This window comes from Callorhinchus milii, unplaced genomic scaffold (assembly GCF_018977255.1).
Source record: "Callorhinchus milii isolate IMCB2004 unplaced genomic scaffold, IMCB_Cmil_1.0 Scaffold18, whole genome shotgun sequence".
NCBI classification, from domain to species: domain Eukaryota; kingdom Metazoa; phylum Chordata; class Chondrichthyes; order Chimaeriformes; family Callorhinchidae; genus Callorhinchus; species Callorhinchus milii.
The window spans coordinates 99075-121550 of NW_024704759.1; the positions used below are offsets into that span (position 1 = coordinate 99075).

General features: G+C 47.1%; 1 protein-coding gene across 3 annotated transcripts; it reads right to left on the bottom strand.

Moving 5' to 3' along the window:
* Positions 1-6385: 6385 nt before the first annotated feature.
* Positions 6386-22252, bottom strand: LOC103190768 (cytosolic phospholipase A2 gamma-like). 3 transcript variants are annotated; one of them, XM_007911658.2, is made up of 11 exons: positions 21950-22252; positions 21768-21807; positions 20807-20930; positions 15236-15379; positions 14256-14297; positions 13370-13414; positions 13059-13193; positions 12559-12666; positions 11429-11557; positions 10294-10433; positions 6386-7240 (listed from the first exon to the last, which is right to left on the bottom strand). In XM_007911658.2, exons 4-11 carry the CDS (start codon positions 15267-15269, stop codon positions 7064-7066), a joined length of 810 nt encoding a protein of 269 aa, XP_007909849.1. In that variant the 5' UTR covers positions 15270-15379; positions 20807-20930; positions 21768-21807; positions 21950-22252; the 3' UTR covers positions 6386-7063. The 3 variants fall into 3 exon arrangements, with proteins under 3 accessions (XP_007909849.1, XP_042197826.1, XP_007909848.1); XM_042341892.1 differs by having other exon boundaries at positions 21914-22252; XM_007911657.2 differs by having other exon boundaries at positions 21768-22252.
* Positions 22253-22476: the final 224 nt, after the last annotated feature.

Genomic DNA, 22476 nt, shown 5'->3' on the forward strand with positions numbered 1-22476 from the left:
CAGGATACACCTCTCCAGAGAGTTCGTGCAAATTCCACTCCAATAAATGGGAATTCCCATCTTTATGTTATTTGCATTGAACAATCAGCGTTTGGTTTGGATACTCTTATTCCAACATGGCATACGGCTGAGCACAGTGGAATATAGTAAATTCATATCACGGCAACATAACGGGCAAAATGTTTGGTGCGTCTCACTGGTTCTGTGTCCCAGTGCTGAGGGGGGCGCTGTGTGTGAAAGAGTGTTTTATGTCCCCAGAGCTGATGGCAGCGTTGTGTGTGCATGTGTGTGTGTGTGTGTGCAAGAGAGAGAGGGAGAGAAGGGAGGAAAAGAGAGCCTCTCATATGCCGCCAGCTCTGAGGGTGGCGCTGTGGGTGCGTTTGTGTGAGGCTGCATTGTGCCCCCAGTGCTCAGGGCGGCGCTGAAGGTAAGTGTTAGCAAAGCTGAAGAGTGGGAGAAGCAGTGCAGAGCAATGGGGCTGACCAGAGGATTATAGGCAGAGGAGAGCAATGAGGCTGACCAGAGGATTATAGGCAGAGGAGAGCAATGGGGCTGACCAGAGTGTTATAGGCAGAGGAGAGCAATGGGGCAGAGCAGAGTGTTATAGGCAGAGTAGAGCAATGGGGCTGACCAGAGGATTATAGGCAGAGGAGAGCAATGGAGCTGACCAGAGTGTTATAGGCAGAGGAGGGCAATGGGGCTGACCAGAGGATTATAGGCAGAGGAGAGCAATGGAGCTGACCAGAGTGTTATAGGCAGAGGAGGGCAATGGGGCTGACCAGAGGATTAGAGGCAGACGAGAGCAATGGGGCTGACAAAAGTGTTATAGGCAGAGGAGAGCAATGGGGCTCACCAAAGTGTCATAGGCAGAGGAGGGCAATGAGGCTGACCAGAGTGTTATAGGCAGAGGAGAGCAAAGGGGCTGACCAGAGTGTTATAAGCAGAGGAGAGCAATGGGGTTGACCACAGTGTTAGAGACAGAGGAAGCAATGGTGCTGACCAGAGTGTTATAAGCAGAGGAGAGCAATGGGACTGAATAGAGTGCTATAGGCAGACAAGAGCAATAGAGCTGACCAGAGTGTTATAGGCAGAGGAGACCAATGGGGCTGACCAAAGTTTTATACGCATAGGAGAGCAATGGGGCTAACCAGAGCGTTACAGGCAGAGGAGAGCAATGGGACTGACCAAGTGTTATAGGCAGAGGAGAGCAAAGGGGCTGACCAGAGTGTTATAGGCAGAGGAGAGCAATGGGGCTCCCCAGAGTGTTATAGGCAGAGGAGAGCAGTGCGGCTGACCACACTGTTAGAGACAGACGAGAGCAATCGGGATGACCAGAGTGTTATAGGCAGAGGGGAGCAATGGGGCTGAACAGAGTGTTATAGGCAGAGGAGAGCAGTGCGGCTGACCACACTGTTAGAGACAGAGGAGAGCAATGGTGCTGACCAGAGTCCTTTAAGTAGAGGAGTGCAATGGGACTCACCAGAGTGTTATAGGCAGATGAGAGCAATGGGGCTGACCATAGTGTTATAGGCAGAGGAGAGCAATGGGTCTCCCCAGAGTGTTATAGGCAGATGAGAGCAATGGGGCTGACCATAGTGTTATAGGCAGAGGAGAGCAATGGGTCTCCCCAGAGTGTTATAGGCAGATGAGAGCAATGGGGCTGACCATAGTGTTATAGGCAGAGGAGAGCAATGGGTCTCCCCAGAGTGTTATAGGCAGATGAGAGCAATGGGGCTGACCATAGTGTTATAGGCAGAGGAGAGCAATGGGGCTGACCAGAGTGTTATAGGCCGAGGAGAGCAATAGGACTCACTGGAGTATTATAGGCAACAGGCAGAGGAGAGCAATGGGGCTGACCAGAGTGTCATAGGCAGAGGAGAGCAATGGGGCTGACCAGAGTGTCATAGGCAGAGGAGGGCAATGGGGCTGACCAGAGTATTATAGGCAGAGGAGAGCAATGGGGCTGACCAGAGTGTTATAGGCAGGCGAGAGCAATGGGGCTGACAAAAGTGTTATAGGCAGAGGAGAGCAATGGGGCTGACCAAAGTGTCATAGGCAGAGGAGGGCAATGGGGCTGACCAGAGTGTTATAGGCAGAGGAGAGCAAAGGGGCTGACCAGAGCATTATAGGCAGAGGAGAGCAATGGGACTAACCAGAGTGTTATAGGCAGAGGAGAGCAAAGGGGCTCACCAGAGTCTTATAGGCAGAGGAGAGCAGTGCGGCTGACCAGAGTCTTATAGGCAGAGGAGAGCAATGGGGCTCCTCAGAGTGTTATACGCATAGGAGAGCAGTGCGGCTGACCACACTGTTAGAGACAGAGGAGAGCAATCGGGATGACCAGAGTGTTATAGGCAGAGGGGAGGAATGGGGCTGAACAGAGTGTTAGAGGCAGAGGAGAGCAGTGCGGCTGACCACACTGTTAGAGACAGAGGAGAGCAATGGGGTTGACCACATTGTTACAGACAGAGGAGAGCAATGGTGCTAACCAGAGTGCTTTAAGCAGAGGAGTGCAATGTGACTCACCAGAGTGTTATAGGCAGATGAGAGCAATGGGTCTCCCCAGAGTGTTACAGGCAGATGAGAGCAATGGGGCTGACCATAGTGTTATAGGCAGAGTAGAGCAATGGGGCTGACCAGAGTGTTAGAGGCAGAGGAGAGCAATGGGGCAGACCAAAGCGTCAAAGGCAGAGGATAGCAATGGGGCTGACTACAGTGTTATAGGTAGAGGAGAGCAATGGGGTTGACAAGAGTGTTACAGACAGAGGAGAGCAATGGGGCTGACCAGAGTATTATAGGCAGATGAGAGAAATGGGGTTGACCAAAGTGTTATAGGCAGAGGAGAGCAATGCGGCTGACCACAATGTTATAGGTAGATGAGGGCAAAGGGGCTGACCAGAGTGTTAGAGACAGAGGAGAGCAATGGGGCTGATAATAGTGTTATTGACCAGGAGAGCAATGTGGCTGATCAGAGTGTTATAGGCAGAGGAGAGCAATGGGGCTGACCAGAGTGTTATAGGCAGAGGAGAACAGTGTGGCTTACCAGAGTGTTATAGGCAGAGGAGAGCAGTGCGGCTGACCACATTCTTAGAGACAGAGGAGAGCAATGGGGCTGACCAGAATGTTATAGGTAGGGGAGAGCAATGGGGCTGACCAGAGTGTTAGAGGCAGAGGAGAGCAATGGGGTTGACCACAGTGTTACAGACAGAAGAGAGCAATGTTGCTGACCAGAGTGTTATAGGCAGAGGAGAGCAGTGCGGCTGACCACACTGTTAGAGACAGACGAGAGCAATCGGGATGACCAGAGTGTTATAGGCAGAGGGGAGCAATGGGGCTGAACAGAGTGTTATAGGCAGAGGAGAGCAGTGCGGCTGACCACACTGTTAGAGACAGAGGAGAGCAATGGGGTTGACCACATTGTTACAGACAGAGGAGAGCAATGGTGCTGACCAGAGTGCTTTAAGCAGAGGAGTGCAATGGGGCTGACCATAGTGTTATAGGCAGAGGAGAGCAATGGGGCTGACCAGAGTGTTATAGGCAGAGGAGAGCAATGGGGCAGACCAAAGTGTCAAAGGCAGAGGATAGCAATGGGGCGGATTGGCGGATTGTTTTTCTGGGGTAATAATCCCTTCAATAATAGTAATAATAATAATAGTAAAATAAGTAAAAGTAGTGAATTGCTCACTTCAATCCACGTCTGCTTATGGGATACCACTGTATGCAATCGGCTGCTGCTTTTCACCCACTAATCTTACAGTAAATTCACTTGATAGTATATTCTGTGAAGCACTTTGAGACATTTTGAAGACGTGATGAGGCGCTATATCAAATGTAAAGATCATTATAATTATTGGTTGCTAATGTAACATAGTACGCAGAAATTAAAATTATGGCCCGTATGGGGATTGAAGCCACGACCTTGGCGTTACTTCCACCACACTCTGACCAACTGAGCTAACTGGCCTGACATGCTGATTAAGTTACAGGAAGCTCTTATTACTGATATGCACTATGCAGCCTTGTGAATGACATACTTCAGGATATTTTATGCACAACCGAGATTTAGGTTATTCACGTAATTCAATCTATGCTGCTTGCAGCATACCTTCGAGGAATATTCAGCCAGGAAACTCTTTACTGTCAGCAGATCCTGTCAAGTATGATAACAAGGTCGACACAACAGGTGATTTTGCACAAAATAATCTTATTCTCAGAATAATACCAGAAATTGTAGGAGCTGTTGTCTATGATTCATTGTCTTTAGTACAGGAAAATATTTTCAGTACTTTTAAATTGAGCATCATATGAATTATTGTTGTGAGTGACCCTATCACCCCAATCCTTGCCGACTCCCCATCCCCCAGAGGATCGAGTTCAAGATCCTCGTCCTCAACTTTAAGGCCATCCATGGCCTTGACTCTTCTTAACTCTCTGACCTGCTGACTCCATACCAACCTGCCCGCTCCCTCCGTTCATCGGGCTCCGGCCTGCTCCATATCTCCCACCCGAAGCGACCCACCATCGGTGGCCGGGCTTTCAGCCTCTCTGCACCCACACTCTGGAACTCCACCCCACGGTCCCTTATCCCCGCTTCCTTCTTTGCTTTCTTCAAGGCTGGTCTGAATAACCTTCTCTTAGATCGTGCCTTTGGCACTCCTCCCGCCTCTCTGTCTTCCCTCACCCCTACCCCAGCTCTCCCCCATGCTCGGCTCCCGACCCAAGACTGTCCATTATCCCGACGTGAAAGGCGCGCTAGAAATGTAAATTTGTTGTTGTTGTTATTTATACTGTTGACCATGTGACCGTTCGCCTACTTTTTTTNAGGATTGCATCATTGTAAAAAGCAAATTCATCGTAGCTCTCTCTCCAGCTGCAGACAATCTTTCCATGAGAGAATTCTGAAGTTGAATGAAAACATTTTCTTATTTATAAAGTCTGTTATTTCTCCTCCTTGTGCAAGGTTCTTCTCCGCAGCTAGTCACAACCAGCTCCCCGTGTGTGAGACTCATTATATGTTTCAAATATAAATGAGCATCCCAAATTCAAATTGAGATTTCATTCAACACACGGGTTACAGAAATCCTGCAATTTTCTATCTCTCCCACTCTGTCTCCCGCAATTTGTTTCTCCATCTCTTTCTCTCACTGTCTGTCTCCCTCTAATTGGGTTCTTTTTTTTCTGTGTGGGTCTGCCTGTCTCTCACTGTCTGTCACCCTTATTTTGTGTCTCCTCTGTATGTCACTCGTTCATCTGCTGGCTCCACAAGTGTTTACGTGGACGTCTCTGTGATCCAATTGGGGCATGTAAAAACGCACAGGCACAACACTTGTGTGTGTGTGTGTATAAGTGTGTGGGCTGAATTTTTAACTCCTAGGCGACAAAGCAAATAAATAACCCAGGCTGACACACATTCACTAGGTGAACCTGAAACACAATGACTGAGCCAGACTAAAACACAGTGCTTTGACAGGCTGACAGACTGAATGAGCCAGGCTGACATACAATGTCTGAGCCAGGCTGACATACAATGTCTGAGCCAGGCTGACATACAATGTCTGAGCCAGGCTGACACAGTGAATGAGCCAGGCTGACACAAATCGACTGAGCTAGACTGACACACAGTGTCTGAGCCAGACTGACACACAGTGACTGAGCCAGGCTGACATACAGTGACTGAGCCAGAGTGACATACAGTGACTGAGCCAGGCTGACGTACAGTGACTGAGCCAGACTGACACACAGTGACTGAGCCAGACTGACACACAATGACTGAGCCATGCTGACACACAGTGACTGAGCCAGGCTGACAAATAGTGACTGAGCCAGGCTGAGAGACAGTGACTAAGTCAGGCTGACAGACAGTGACTGAGACAGGCTGAAGTACAGAGATTGAGCCAGGCTGACGCACAGCGAGAGAACTAGGCTGACACACCATTGACTGACATTTTCTGCGTGGGCCATAGAGTAACATTGAGTCTGCGGTCGGCTCCAGGAACGCAATACTGCAGGACTGTGTTTCCCTGTCTGTACCCCATGAAGCTCCACCAGTACAGAGTGCAGTACACAGGAGGGAGAAGGGACCCATTTTTTCCTGGGACGAGACCACATAGAGCATGCACAGAGATCAGAGCCAGCAGATCCCAGGATATCCAGCGGGCTCAGAGCCCAGGGCCATTTCTATAATTTGGTCATCGAGAGGATGAGGATCAAGGTCAGCGCTGTGTATCATTGCTCTGTCGGAGACACGTGAGGTATGTCAATGTGGGTGTCATACACAAACCAATCAGCCTTTCACTCCCCAGAGACACGTCTCACAGCGCTTCACCCCCCGCATTTGTACAGTGGCTTTTATCCCAAAGAGAGATGTCTCACGCTTAAGTCAGCGCCGTTTGAGTTTTATTTCCAATTTGTTACAGAAACGGCTTCTAACTCACAGGTTATGAACATTTTACCCTGTCCAGCTGTGGGCAAGCCACACCTGGAGTACAGAGGTCAGCTTTGGGAAGCCCACATCTGGAGTACAGAGGTCAGCTTCGGGAATCCCACATCTGGAGTACAGAGGTCAGCTTTGGAAAGCCCACACCTGGAGTACAGAGGTCAGCTGTGCTCAGACCAGGGCCGTGATTTGCTCTGTGATCTTCCCCACATTCTTGCTCACGTTCTGACTTGCTGCTCCCAGCAACTCGTCAAACTCCTCCCCGGTGTAACTCAGCTTCTGAGTTCCGTATTTATCCATCATCTTCTCCGGGCTTGTCCCTGTGAGCAGAGCCCCCTCCCCCTCTCTCTATCTGTTACACACCCTGTCTCACCCACATCTGTCAAACAAACTCTCTCAAATTCTCTTTGTCATATGATTTCTCACAATCTCTCACACACTCACACGCACACACACATTCTTATATACGCTCACGCACACTCTCACTCATACGCTTTCGCACACACTCTCTCCCACTCACTTGCACACGCTATCTCTCACTCACACTTTCTCACATACTCTCTGTCACAATATACTTCAAACAAACTCTCCCACAATCATACTCTCTCACACTCTCTTGCGCAGACTCACTCACTCACACTCACCGTCTATGCAGTTACAGTCATTAAAGAGAGGGAAGTGTATGACAGTGGGTGCTCCAGGCTTTGTGAACACATAAAAATCATGAGGCGGTTTATCCAGCTCCAAGGGCAAGTCTGGGAATGGGATGTGATTTGTGGTGCAGTATTTCCCGGTCTCGTTCAGCGTCTGGCACACAAGAGAAGAAGGTTTCGCACATAGCAAAATACAAGCTCCTATCTCCCACTTCCACTGTCATACAACTCAACAACTATAATCTCTCACTGTCTCTCTTTCACTCTCAGTCTCTCTCACTCTCACAGTCTCTCTCAGTCTCTCGCTCTCTCAGTCTCTCTCATTCTCTCAGTCTCCCTCTCCCCCCCACCTCTCTCTCTCTACCTCACTCTCTCTCCCTCTCCCTTTCTCTTCGTAACAACATAGATGCATTAATAGATATAAAAGGGTACGATCTAATAGCCATTTCGGTGAAGTGGTTACAGGGTAAGCAAGATTGGGAGCTAAATTTTCCAGGTGACCAGATGTATTAGAAATTTAGACAATGTGGTAAACGAAGGGGGAAGGATAGCCCTATTAACAAAGGATGAGATAAAAGCAATAGAGAGGAAGGATCTGAAGTCAAAATATCAGGATGTAGAATCAATATGTGTGGAGCTAAGAACCAGCAACGGGCAGAAAATACTCGTGCAAGTTGTTTATACGCCCCCAAATAGCAGTTACAGTGTTGGTAGAGTAGCAATCAGGAAATTAGAGGAGTATGTAAGAAGGACAATATAATAATAGTGGGCGATTTTAATCTTCATATAGACAGGGAAAACCAAATTGGCAAAAGTAAGTTAGACGAGAGTTTATGGAATGCATTAGAGATAATTCTCTATAGAGGTATACTGAGGAACCAACCAGGGAACATGTTATCCTAAATCTTGTATTGTGGAATGGAGCAGCGCTAATCAGTAAACCTGATGTTAAGGATCCTCTAGGGCAAAGTGACCATAATATAATGGAATTGAATATTATGTTTGAGAGCGATGTAGTTAAATCCGAAACAAGCGTCTTAAACTTAAACTTAAATAAAGCATCACTTGGCTAAAATGGGCTAGGAATGTAGACTAAAAGATATGAGGTAGGCAGGCAATGGCAAGCGTTCAACGAAATATCAGATAATTGGCAGCGAGCGTATAATCGCTTGAGAAATACAAATTCCACGGCAAGAGTGGTTCAACCATGGCTAACCACAGAAGTTAAGGAAAGTATAAAATTAAAAGAAGAGGCATATGTTACAGCCAAAAAAGAACTGTAAACATGAGGATTGGGAGGACTCCAGAAATCAGCAAAGGATAATCAACTGATTAAGAGGGAGAAAGTGGAATATGAGAGTAAACTAGCTTGAGATATCAAGACAGATTGTAAGAGCTTTTACAAGTATATAAAGATAAAGAATTTAACAAAGTAAACGTAAGTCCGTTAGCGGCAGAGACAGGAAAAAATGTAATGGTAGATAAAGTAATAGCAGGTCATTAAATAAATTCTGGATTCTGGAAATGTTCCCATTGATTGGAAGGTCCTGAATGTAACCCCGCTATTCAAAAAGTGTAGGAGAGAAAAAGTGGAGAACAATAGACCAACTAGCCTGATATTGGTGGTAGTAAATTGCAGAGTCTCTGATTAGGAATGTCATCGTAGGGCACTTAGAAAGTCATAATGTGATTAGGCAGAGTCAACACGGTTTTATGAAAGAAAAACAGTGTTTAACAAATCATTTTTGAAGATGTAACTAGTCGGTTAGATAGGGGGGAACCAGTAAATATTGTGTACTTTGATTTTCAGCAGGCGTTCGATATGGTACCTCATAAAAGATTGCTACATAAGATTAGTACTCATGGAATTAAGCGTAATATATTAGCATTGATTGAAGTGATTAACATAAAACAGAGAGTAAGAATAATCAGGTCCTTCTCAGATTGGCAGGTTGTGACCAGTTGAGTACCGAAAGGATCAATGTTGGGCCTCAACTGTTTACCCCTACATCAATGACTTAGGTGAGGAAGTAGAGCTTAATATATCTAAATTCGCGGAGCATACATAGCTAGGTGGGAAAGTAAGTTGTGAGATGGACACAAGGAGGATGCAAATGGATATAAACAGGTTAAATGAGAGGGCAAGGAGTTGGCAGATGGAGATAATGTGGGGAAATTTGAAGTTATTCACTCGGTACAAAAAATAGAAAAGCAGATTATTTTCTAGAGGGGGAGAGACTAAATTGTGTTAGTATTCAGAGAAAAGCAATCACAGAAAGTTAGTGTACGGATACAGCAAGCAATTAGGAAGGCTAATAGCATGTAGGTTCACTAGGTTGGTTTCTGTGATGAGGGGGTTGACCTACGACGAAATGTTGAGTAGTCTAGGCCTATATTCTCTAGAATATAGAAGAATTAGAGGTGATCTTATAGAAATCTATAAGAATCTTAAGGCTCTTGACAGGGTAGATAATGTGAGACTGATTCCCCTTTTTGGACAATCTTAAACTAGATGCAATCTTAAACTAGATGCCCTAGTCTCAGGATTAAAGGTCAGCTGATAGAACTGAGTTGAGAAAACATTTCTTCACTCAGAGGATATTGATTTTATGGGGTTATCTACACCAGAAGGCTATGGATGCTCAGTCATTAAACATATTCAAAATTGAGATCGATAGATTTTTTAAAAGCTAAAGGGATTAAGGCATATGATGATATGCGGTATAATTGGAATTAGGTTAGAAGATCAGCCATAAACGTTTTAAATGGCGTGGCAGGCTCGAGGAACCGAATGGCCTACCACTGCTCCTATTACTTATGTTCTTATGTTTTCTCTCACTTCCACCACTCTCACTCCCCACCCCCACCCCACATCCTCCACTCTCTCTCTTTCACTCTCAATTTTCTCTCTCGTTTTCTCTCTCGCACGCAGTCTCTCACTGTTTTTGTCTTTCAGTTTTCTTCTCTGTCTCTCAATGTCACTACTTCTCTCCATATATCTCTCAGTCGCCCTGTCTCTCACTCTCTTAGTCTCTCTCATTCTTTCTCTCTCTCTCTCTCTCTCTCTCCCACACACACTCTCTCTCTCTCTCTCACTCCCTCATTCTTTCCCTGTCTCTCAGTCTCATTCTCTCAGTTTCTCACAGTCTCAGGCTATCTATTTCTATGTCACTCTTAGTTTCAGTGTGTGGGGTTGGGTGACATTACCAGGAAGGGATCACCACTGAAATCGAATGACAGCACAAGATCCACTTTACACTCTTGCCTGAGTACCAGGGGATATGCACAATTATTCTCCAGCCCGGTGTCTATCAGGTAAAGATATTCCTGCTTATACAGCTCCAAACCTGGCAAAGAAAATTGAATAAAACTCACTATCACTGTGCTTTACAGTGTTTCACATGGAGCGCTTTGAACATTTCCGCCACGTGATAAGTAGTTATAGTAATTACAACGATTAATATTAGTATTAAGAGACTAGAGCGACACTCTCAATCATTGAGTCAGTATATGGGTGAGTAGTTGTGTATTTGTGAGTGAGTGAGTTAATGTGTGAGTGAGCATGTGAGTGTGCAAGTGAGTGTGTGGCTGTGTGTGTGGGTGAGAATGTACTAGTGAGTAAGCATTACGTGTTCAAGTGAGTTTGAGCGAGTGTGAATATGCGTGTGTGTGACTGAGTGAGTGTGCGTGTGAGTGTTTCAGTGTGTGTGAGTCAATAACTGTTTCAGTGTGTGTGAGTTTGTGTTTTTGAGATCGTGCAGTAGTCAATGAGTTTTTCAGTGTGAATGAGTGAGTTAGAGAGTGAGAATGTGTGATTCAGTGGGAGAGTATATGTGTGAGTGAGTGTGTGTGAGTGAGTGTGTGCCTGAGTGCGTGATGGTTTCAGAGCGAGTGTGACTAAGTGTTTCAGAGTGTTTGTATGACTCAGTGAGTGTGTGAGAGAATATCTGTGAGAGAATATTTTACGGTTTGTGGATGTGAGTAACTGTGTGAGTGAGTGAGTGATACAGAGGGAATGTATATGTGTGAGTGAATGTTTCAGTGTGTGTTTGTTTGTGAGTGAGTGTTTCAGTGTGTCAGTGAGTGTGTGTGACCGTGAGTGTGCGTGAGTTTCTGAGTGAGCATTCGTCTGTGAGTGCGTCTTTCAGTGTGTGTGTGTGAATATATGTGTGTGTGAGTGCATGTTTCACTCAGTGTGTGAGTGTATGTGTGATTGAGTGTCTCTGTCTGTGAATGAGTTTGTGAGTGCATGTGTGAGTAAGTGTGTGTGTGTGAGTGTGTATTTTAAAGTGTGTGGCAGTGTATGTGAGTGAGTCTTTGTGTTAGTGTGTGTGAATCTCACCTCTGGGACTCAGTTCTTTGACGCGAGAGTCATGATAGGCAAAGTTAGAATTTTCCCCCCATTTCCAGGATAACACAGCCCTCACCGTCTTGATCAAGATGCTCGGGATGGAACACCGCTTTTCATCGACTAGGAGAAAGGCAGATTGGTTAAATCCCGGATACTACCGGGAGATCCATTGAGACCTGGGGGAGACAGGAGAGGACGGAGATGTGAGATGGAGATGGATAAGACGTGGATTGTCAGCAGATAGATTCAGGTTTCAGTGGGGTATGCATGGCGACTTAGGAGATTCAGGGGATGGATTTTATTTCGAGAACTGGGGAAGTCAGGAGATAGATTGAGATTTGAGAGGGAAGTGGAAGTAGACTTGGAGAAGCCAGTGGATGGATTCAACTGTGAGAAAGAGATGAATAGAGACTTCGTAGAATTATAGAATCATATAATTATACAGCACAGAAGGAGGCCATTCGGCCGAACGTGTCTGTACCAGATCTTTGAAAAGAGCTTTTCCAATTCAATCCCACTCCCCGGCTCTCTCCCCTTGGCCATGCAAATTTGTCCTCGACAAATAACTATCTATTTGTCTCTTAAATGCCGTTATCGAACCAGCTTCCACCAGCCTTTCAGGCAATGCATTCCAACAGCGAACAACTCCCTGTGTTAAAAAAAATTCTCCTCGTCTCCCCTCTGTATCTTTTGACAACTATTTTAAATTGGTGGCCTCGGGTTACCAAACCACCCGCCCAGAAGTGGAATAGTTTCTCCTTGTTCACACTATCGATACCATCATGATTTTCAAAACTTCTATGAAGTGTACTCCTAACTGTTTCTACTCCAAGGAGAATAATCCTAGTTTCTCTAGCCTCTCCTGATAACTTAAGACCATTGTTCCTGTTGCCTTCCTGTAAATTTTCTTTGCAGCCCCTTGAATGCCTTGACATTGTTCCTAAACTGTGGTGCCCAGATCTGAACACTGTACTGTAGCTGATGTCTAACCAGTGTTTTGTAAATGTTCATCATAATTTCCGGATTTTGTAATCTATACCCCTATTTGTAAAGCCTATTTTAAAGCCTAAAGACTTGGGGGAGTCAGGGGCTGGATTGAGATATAAGAGGAATATATTTACCAAATGTGTTTTTGTTCTCCGCTTCATTCACGGTTTCCAAATTACCTATCAATTTTTGAGAGTAATATTCGTAGGGTCCTTTTTGGTGTTCTGTTAAACCGCAAAGCCCTGAAAACACAATTGGTCATTAACTTGAGACATGGATCCGGTGTAATTGGCACTGTGTGTGTGTGAGCGCGAGATTGGGAATCTTTGAGAGGTGGGTGCAGTGTAATTTTGCCCCCAGGTCCAATGTGTAAGAGCCCACAGCCATCTTCGATCGATGACCGAGTCGAGACAATTCATTTTGTAAACTAGGAGGAAGGCAGGTCAGTCACTCCCACGCAAAAGCCGTGCGAAGTCCGTGAATGTATTGAGGAGTGAGTAGGAGATAGATTGAGAATTGGGGGTGTTAGGGGATGGATTGAGGTGTGAGTAAGAGATTGACAGAAACTTCGGATATGAGGTGTGAAGGAAGATATATGGTGACTTGGTGAGTCATTGCATGGATTGAGGTTTACCTGTCTCCTCCAGATCGAGTTTCCTGAGTGCTGCCTCAAAATTCTCCCCTTCATTCATGATTTCCAAAATCTCCATCAATTTTCTAGAGCAATGTTCACAGTGGCTCTTCTCAGATTCTGGTGAACTGCTAACCACTGAAAAACAGAGTTAGCCATTAATACATGCGTGCAATGTGTGTGGATGAGCGTGAGGTGCTGTGAAGCTCTGAGCCTGTGTGCGTTTTGTGTGTGCATGGTCTGTATATGCGTAAGCGTGAAGCATTGTGAGGTTCTGAGACATATGTGTGTGAAAAGTCGAATCATGCACTAACTTTGAGGTTGGTATAAGATTCTGCACAACTCTCCCTTGATCCATTCTGTAAAAAAAATCAAAACCTTTAAAAAACTTACAATAAATATCCTTATATTTGACCAGCGCCTTTCAACTCTCTGTCTTGCCACCACTCCCTCAGGTCACCCTCACTCTCCCCCCTACGCATCACCGCCACCCCCCCCACCCCCCCACCCCCTCAAACATACATACAAACAACATACACATTCAGACATGTATAGTCTAAAGTGAGGATCCATCACGATACTGAGAGAGGGCAGGCATAGAGAGAGCGAGAGATCGAGAGAGAGAGAGACTGTTGCGAAAGGGGGGGGGGGGGTGGGGGGGTAGGGGTGGTTGTCAAGTGCTGGATGGGCTCCCGTCCTTCGTTAAACTCAGTCACTGCAATACACTAGGTAAGCTCTCTGAGATTGCCGTCTTGGCTTGAAGGGCGTAGATTTCAAGAACAACAACAAATGTGCACTTATATAGCGCCCTCCACGCAGGGTAGCGTCTCAGAGCACTTTACAGTGGTGGAGCCTGACTCCGAGAGGTGGGGGTGCGTGGCCGTAAGCCATAAGAAGAGGAAAGTTTTCAAGCTGGACTTGAAAAAGTGGAATGCAGAGGCAAGCCGGGCACAATGAGGGGCAATGTTCCAGCGACGGAGTGTCGGAAAGCACGACCTGCGAAGGTGGGATGGAGGATGTGTGGGACGGGCAGGAGGCCGATGCCAGTCGAGCAGAGGCGCTGACCTGGTCGTGGATTGCGGAGCGAGGAGGTTGGAGAGGTAGGGAGGAGGGGCCAGGGAGAGAGTGAGGGGATTTGAATGCGGGTGTGAAGTTCTTGAAGTCGATCCAGAAAGGATTTCAACAAGAAAATTGTTATACCCCAAATAGCTTTCTTGTCTGCGAGAGCGCTGCCCCAGAGACCTGGAAAAGAGAGAGAGATGTTAGTCTGATACTCACATCATCATCTGTAAAGAAGGGAAATGGATCAGATCATGTCTGAGTCTCTCTGGTTTCGAGCCCCTTCCCCTACACCCAACCGCCCCTCCACAGACACACTCACACACACGTGTCGGGATCCCGGAACCCGTTTACTTAAGGTTGAGTCTCCGTCGCTGGGTGGAGAGAGAGAGAAAGAGAGAGAGAGAGAGGGGGCGTCTCTATCTCTCAGTGTATCTCTTGCTTCCGCTCTGTCTCTCTTCCTCGCTGTGTCTTCCCTGCGCTCTCGCTCCGTCTCTCTTTCACGCTCTCTCTCTCTCTATCCCTCTCTCTCTCTCGCTTTCTGTCTTTCTTTCGCGCTCCGTCACTCTCTCCCTCTCTCTGACTTTCTTTCTCACTCAGACTCTCTCTCAGTCTCTCTCAGTCTATTTTTCTCTCTCAGTTTCTCACTTTCTCTCTCGCTGTCGCTTTCTCACTCCGTCTCTCGATATCACTCTCTCTCTCTCTCAGTGCTTCTCTCTTTCTCGCTCTCAGTCGATCTCTCTCACTCGCTGTCGCTCTCCGTTTGTCTTTCTCAGTCTCTCTCTCTATCGCACAGTCCCTCTCAGTCAGTCTCTCTCTCTGTCACTGTTTCCCTCTCTCTAAGTCTCTCTCTCGCACGTGTTCTCTGTCTATCTCTGAGAGTCTCTTTCTCTGTTTCAGTCTTCGCCTCAGTTTCTCTGTCTCGCTCCTGGCGTCCGGGCCGACAGATAAAACCGCTCGCTTCCTGCCTGTTTACAGCAACGGTGAAGGGGAGGGCCATCGCTTAATTATACAGTCACTACACTGTACATCAAGTTCTGGAAAGCGCTCTGAGACGTCGTCACGAAGTGGAGGGGTGGTAGTGCAGGGAGGGGTGGGGCGGTGGGGAAGGCCCCTCGTACCCTGTAAGTAGTTTAAATCCCTCTCCACGTGCATTTCTTGTATTTTCTTTCCGGCATCAAACTTGTTGTTGAACTGTTCCGTGAAGACAAATGCTCCCAGAGAAGGGAAGCCAACCTCGTGAGGAGTAAACTCAAACCAGGCGTCTGCCAAACACAGAGAGTGAACTCAGCAAATATAATCATATAAGAGGTTGGAGAAACGGAAAAATATGCCGAGGCTGGAAATCTGAAACCAAAACAGACGTCCATGAGAACACTCAGCAAGTAAGGCAGCAACTATGGAGAGAGGAACATCAGTCAACGTTTCGGTCCACGACCCTTCGTAAGAGCTCAGATTGCAGGTCAGCAGAGTAAGGACATTCCAGAGGAGACCGATCGTGGGGTTTATGGTGGTGGGGAGCAAACACGAGCGCCGACACGATGGGTAGAGTGAGCAACGGCGGTAGAGGGGTTAAAGAAAAACTGACCCGCTGTTTGTGAATCTCGCTTTCTATGTTCGTAAACAGCAGCATAAATGGGGTAGGGATTTATCCCATTACTGGCAAAGACTTGATGATTAGACAGTTTGCTGGTCTCGATCTGCAATTAACATACACACACATTATCGTCAACACACTCCCATTCCGAGATACTAGCATTGGCCAGATTTATGTGTACCTGAATGAGTGTTGGTGAGTGAGTGTATGTGTGTGAGAGTGAGTGAGTGTGTGTGAGTGCGTAGAAGACTGTTAGTATTTGAGTAGGGAAGACGTGTATAGGTGACAGTGTGTGTGAGTGAATGCGTTTAAATATGTATGAGTGAGTGTGTGAGTGTGTATTTGAGTGATTGTGTAAGACAGGGCATAACATAACGTAACATAATATAACATAACATATATGAGCAGGAGTAGGCCATTCGGCCCCTCGAGCCTGCCCCGCCATTCAATCATGGCTGATCTTCTAATCTAACTCCAGCTAATAACCTGACCCTGTCTTATCCCCATATCCCTTAATACCTTTTGCAATAAGTGCATGTGCATGTGTGTACATGTGATTGAGTGAGTGTTTGTGAGTGCTTGTGAGAGGGTGTGTGAGAATGCGAGTGCGTGTGTGAAAGTGTGTGAGAGTGAGTGAATGTATGTGAGCGAGTGAGTTTTTGTGACTAATTGTGTGAAAATGTGTGCAAATAAATTAGAATATGTGTTTTTGACAGTTTCTGTGACTGTGTGAGTTTATGTGTGCATAGGAGAGAGTTTGAGTGTGTGAGAAGGGCTGTGTGTAAATTGTTTGTGTGTGAGAGCGGAGGGAGCGGGTTCGGAAGTCAGGGAGGTCAGGGAATTAACAGCGTGTGAGAGACAGAGAAATGGAGATGTGGACGATGATGTCTTGGGATGAGCCACACTGGGTTGTTGGAGCCCACCTTGCCCAGATAGTGATAGATGAGCGAGGCTCCCCAGAAGTGGGCAAGTTAGTACGTGGGATTGTTCCCTATCTGCTTGAGGTACTCGATGGCATCGTCAAACGTCCTCCCGTGTTCAGTGATCCGTGATCTGAGATTACTGACCATATGCCTCATGTCCTTGGACCAGTTCTCATGGGAGTACAGTTCGCTCATAGCCCTGTGTAAGACGCAGAGGTCAGTCTGAGGTTCACTCCCTACCTCCCTTCTCAGGAGTCGTAGAGAGAGAGGGAGAGAGAGCAAGAGAAAGAGAGCGAGAGAGAGAGAGAGAGAGGGAGGTGGTGGGGGGGGGGGGGGGGAGAGAGAAGGAGAGAAACAGAGACACTGATTGACACACACACTCTCTCACACACAGAACCAAACAGACACACACACACAGAGGTAGGGGGAAGCAAGACCATGGAGGGCTTTGAAGGTGAGGACCATGATCTTGAACTGTATCCTCTGTGTGACGGGAGAGAATGGGGTGATGGGGTGGGGTGGGGGTGGGGGGGTGGGAGATGGCGGTAGGGTCACGGAGACTGGTGCAGGAGAGGCCATGGGCTGCAGGGTACTGGGTGATCTGCAGCCTACGGAGAGAGGAGTTGGGGAGGAGATATGTAGGGCGTTTTCATATTCAAGCCTTGATGTTACCAAAATGCGTGAGAGAGTTTTGGCGGCCTCCGTCATGAGATATTGGAGCATATGGGCGTTGTTGCGGAGGTGGTAAAGCAGGGCACGTCATAGCTCGGATGTGGTGTAGAAAGGATAGTTGAGGGTCAAATAAGACGCAAAGATTCTGGAATGGATTAGTAAGTTGAGTGTGCATCCATGGATGGCGATGCTGTCAGCCTGAGATGTGGAGGCGCTGACGTTAGACAATCAAGAGGGCTTTGGTCTTCTTGACATTCAACTGAAGAAAGTTAGCTCTCATCCAGGACTCGATTGGTCCATCGGCAGTTTTGGCTTCACCACACCAAGACCTAGCGCTGCGATCTTGCCTCTGCCAAATCCTCCTTCTAATCCAAGGTTATCTTGGAGCCAAAGGACAACCCCATTCTTTGCTTTTCCACCACAAACTGTCTCCTCCTTCCACCTTCCCACACCTCGCCCATCCTCTCCTCAAACTCCAACTGTGAGGACATGCTGGACGTCCTCTAATCTAAAATCAAGGGGATGCATTCAGCAACCTCCATATCACCTCTCCCTCATGACCCTGCCCCCACCCTTTCCCCCACTATGCTCCTTCGACACTATCTCTCCCTCCTCCCTCACCACGACTGTCCGCAAACCCAAACTCACTACCGGCTCCCTTGATCCCATCGCCACCTCTCTTCTCATCTCCCAACTCTACCTTCTGGCCCCTCTCCTGTCCAACGTCATCAACCTCTCTTTGTCCACCGATTCAGTTCCCACCCCACTAAAAACAGCCGTTATCACTCTCACCTTGAAAAAACCTCCGCTGGACCCATTCCTCCTCTCCTCCTCTCCAGCTACCGCCCCATCTCTGACTTCCCATTCCTCTCTAAGTTCCTGGAACGAGTTGAACCTTGCCAGGTTCGAATCCTATTTCTCACCATTTCCACTTTGTTGCCTCTAACGGTTTCTACTGCAGCCCCCGCACTGTCACCCAGGGCTCTGACCTTGGCCCTCTCTTCTTTAATATCTACATGCTCCCCCATGGTGACATCATCCGCAGACATGGGGTCAACATCCATATGTATGCGGAGGACAATCAACTCCATTGTTCTGCCTCCACCCTCAACTCCAGTTCCACTGCTCTCCTGTCGGACAGCAAGTCCTGGATGAGGGCAAATTTCCTACTGTTGAATGTGAATAAGACTAAGACCCTCTTGGTTGGCTCATGCCAGCGCCTCAGCACCTCAGGCTCAGGCAACATCAACTTCCATGTTTGCTCATTACAACTCACCAAGCCAGTCAGGAACCTAGGTGTCTTATTCGACGCTCAACTCTCTTTTCTTCCAAAAATCAAAGGCATGACCCACTCTGCCTTCCCTCACCTCCGTAATATTGCCCATCTCCACCACTACCTCACCCCGCAGGATGCAGAAACTCTTGTTCATGCCTTCATCACCTCAAAGCTCGACTATGCAAACGCCCTGCTTGTCGGCCTTCCCAATCCTCCCTCCACAGGCTGCAGATAATCCAGATCTCTGCAGCCCATGTCCTCTCCGCACCAAACTGCGTGACCACATCTCCCCCACTCTCGATTCTACAGAGGGTCCAATTCAAGATAATGGTCCTCACCTACAAAGCCCTCCATGGCCTCGCCCCAGCCTACTTCTGCAATCTGCTAAGCCCATACCATCCTGCCCGTTCCCTCCACTCAGCTGGATCCGGACTGCTCCACGTCCCCTGACTCATCGGCCCCACCAATGGCGGGAGAGCCTTCAGCCACTCTGCCCCCACCTCTAGAATTCTATCTCTCCGCCGCACCTGCTCCTTAGCCTCCTTCAAGTCCCGCCTCAAGACCCTCCTCTTCCTATCATGCCATCGGCCACCTCCCTCCCCTCCCCTCTCCCCGCCTGACACCAACTCGGGTCTGAAATGCTGTACACTGTCCAATGCCTTGGGACGCCCTCACCCCCCAACCCCCACCCCCTACCCCCACCACGTCCGATGTGGAAGAGGCTATACAAATGTATTCTTATTGTTGTTGGTGTCGGTATCTGGCAGACATATTGTCATGACAACAGTGGTCCTGGTGTCAAGGTTGGAGGCATAGAGCTAGAGTTGTGTGTCATCTGCATGTATTTGGAACTTATCCCTGTGTCTGCAGATGATGTCACCAAGAAGAAAATGTAGATGTTGGAAGGGTGGGGACCAAAGACAGAGCACTGAGGACCACTGCATAAGACAATGTGGCGGCGAGAGGAGAAACCGTTTATGCAGTTGAAGTGAGGACGATGTTTGTGCTACGATCCGAACCATTCAAGTAAAAACCCGCGAAAGCTTAGGTGAGAGGAGAGACAGTGGATCAGGTCAAGGAGGCTGGGGAGGCAGAGGGATGCTAGTCGCAGATGGACAGAATGTTGTTTGTCACTTTGACCAAGGCTGCTGCTGTGCTGCTGGCGGCACTGTTGGACAACCAGAGAGGCACACAAACGTACACGCACACACACACACAGGCACACATACACAAATACAGGTAGCTGACACAGTCCAGCAGGTCGCTCTCCGCCAGTGCCTGGAGGGTCCCCAGCATGGCGATGGTGGCTCGCATTCCTCCCCCCGAGCCCAGCACTGCGATGGTCGGCTCACGTCGCTGTGACACACACACACACAGACACCACAACACGTTAATCACTGTCTCTCAAACATCCCTCTCTCTCTGTCTCTCACTAATTCCCTCTCACTCTCTCTCTTTGTTTCTCTCATATATTCTTTCAAACATTCTCTCTCTCACACTCCCTTTCTCCTACACTCTCCCACACACTCTCTCACATAAAAACGCTCACTCACACACAATATTCCTCACAAAGTCTCTGTCACACACACTGTCCCACACACACTCTCAAACACAAACTCTCTCCCACTCAATCTTCCTCACACAATCTCTGTCACACACACTGTCCCAAACATTCTCTCATACACACACTCTCTCACATACTCTCACATAATTTCTGTCATTCTCTCACACTCTTGTGCTCTCACACTCATTCTCTCTCACAATCTCTACCACACACTCTCACAATCTCAGTCTCTCTCACACTCTCTCTTTCACTCAAATTCTCTCACACTTTCAGTCTGTCTCTCAAAATTTCTTTCTCACACATACTCTCACTTCTCACACACTCCCTCAAACTCTCACAAACGCTCAAATATTCTCGCTTACACTTTTCTCCATACTCACTGAAACACATTTTCACTCATCCTCTCACACTCAGTCTTTCGCACACTCTCAGAGCGTCACTCACACTCTCTAACTCTCAGTCTTTTTCACACTCTCTTTCTCCCACTCCCACCCTCTCATCTCCGTCTATTTCACACTCTCACCCTGTCATTCAATCTCTTTCTCACACACCGTATCTCTCACACAAAAGCTCAAATATTTTCTCACTCTCAGTAATTCTTACACTCTCAGTATGTCACTCACACTCTCACTCTCACTCTCCCTCGCTCACATTCAGTACCTTATCCAGATATTTCCCTGTCAATTTCAAGATCGCAGGTCTGACAACGCCGTTGCGCTGCTTCCGTGCACACTTCTCCCCTTCCGAGAGCTCTTTGGAGATCCTTACCGAAGGTTCACGTTGCCTAAAATACAAATAAGCAAGAACAATAATCCCTCAGAGGACCTCTCACTGTTAAAGAATTATAATTGCTTTGGATGAGTTATTAGCCACCAGAAAGCCAATCGACTAACAAGCGGGTTCCTTGGTAAACTACGTGAATGGCCAGGTAAACAGTGATGCGTGTGTATGTGTGGAGTAAAGAAACTTGCCTTGGTATCACATTCTCTCACCCGGGAAAAGAACCGTCGTCCTCTCACTTGTGAGGCAAGCACACTGACAATATGTTACAAGACTCTACACAAATACAACTAGTGTTATCAAAGAAGTATGTGTTGATCATTGACATGTGCAGTCCTGTAGCTCAGTGGTTAGAGCACTCGCTTTGCAAGTGAGAGACCTGAGTTCAATTCCAGGCAGAGGGCGAAACCTTGGGCAAGTTTCCTTACTCCACACAGAGCCTAATAATAATCCTCCAAAACCAAAAACAATAATAAATTGGTCATTTTCAATCTACGACTGTTTGTGGGACATTGCTGTGGGCAATTGGCTGCCGCGTTCTCCCACAAATATACAGTCAATTCACTTTACAGTATGTTCTGTGAAGCGCTTTGGGACGTCCTCCTGACGTGAAAAGCACTATATCAAATGCAAGGATTATTATTATTATTATATACCAGGACTCTTTACTCCAATTTTTGCGTTCATTATTAGTGGGTCCTTTCTCTTAATTCTCTGTAGAACTATGATAAACAAAATAATTTTGCCAACGTTACTTCAAAATTAGTTAACAATAAAGCTATCAAGCGTGCTGTTGTGCTTATAGCGCATTGTGTTAACTAGTTATCCGTGAATTCCGTACCTTGCTGTAGATTGACTGCTTCCAATGATTTCTCCACAATCTTTAACGTAAAGGAAGAAAAATAGGTTTAATGGTAACATGCAAGACTTCAAATAGATTGACACCAGCTTAGTAAATCATCCTCTGTACTGTGCATCCACACTCACAGGCGCGGTTTAAAGAGAAAGTAAAGGTCCTCATACACTGTTGGTCAACACTTCCAGGTCAGGTTTAGTAACACAGCAAAGGTCACTCTCCACTCCCAGATCAGGGTTGCAGACAGAGTAACGTTCCCTCTACCCTGCGCTTCCACACTCCCAGGTCTGATTAACAGACACAGGAAAGCTCCTCTACAATAACCGTCTACACTCCCAGGTCAAAGATGAAGAAACAGAAAAGCTTCCTGTATGCTGTCCGTCCACAATCCCAGGTCAGTGTTAGAGATGCAAAAAAGCATCCACCACACCATCTGTCTACACTCTCAGGTGAGAGACTCGTCCACATACATGCCCAGGTACAGTGAGAGTGTCTGCGTGTGAGATACTTGTCTATATTTGTTGTGTCTGAAAGGGGAGTGTCTATTACGTTATGATTTCACCTCTTCACTCTTTCATTGCTGAACTGACATGAATAATGGGAAGTGATACACACAAACTCGTGTTGAGCAACAGAACAGAGTAAATCAAAGATAAACAATGCATGGGATACAGCACCTAATCATGTTGTAGAT

Excerpts from the sequence above, each read along its gene's own strand:
- LOC103190768 (XM_007911658.2), bottom strand. The coding sequence starts at position 15,269 with ATGCACGTGGAGAGGGATTTAAACTACTTACAGG. Across the intron at positions 14,298-15,235 it reads GGATTTAAACTACTTACAGG|GTCTCTGGGGCAGCGCTCTC; the intron begins GTACGAGGGGCC and ends TCTCTTTTCCAG. Across the intron at positions 13,415-14,255 it reads AGACAAGAAAGCTATTTGGG|AATGGATCAAGGGAGAGTTG; the intron begins GTATAACAATTT and ends TTTTTTTTACAG.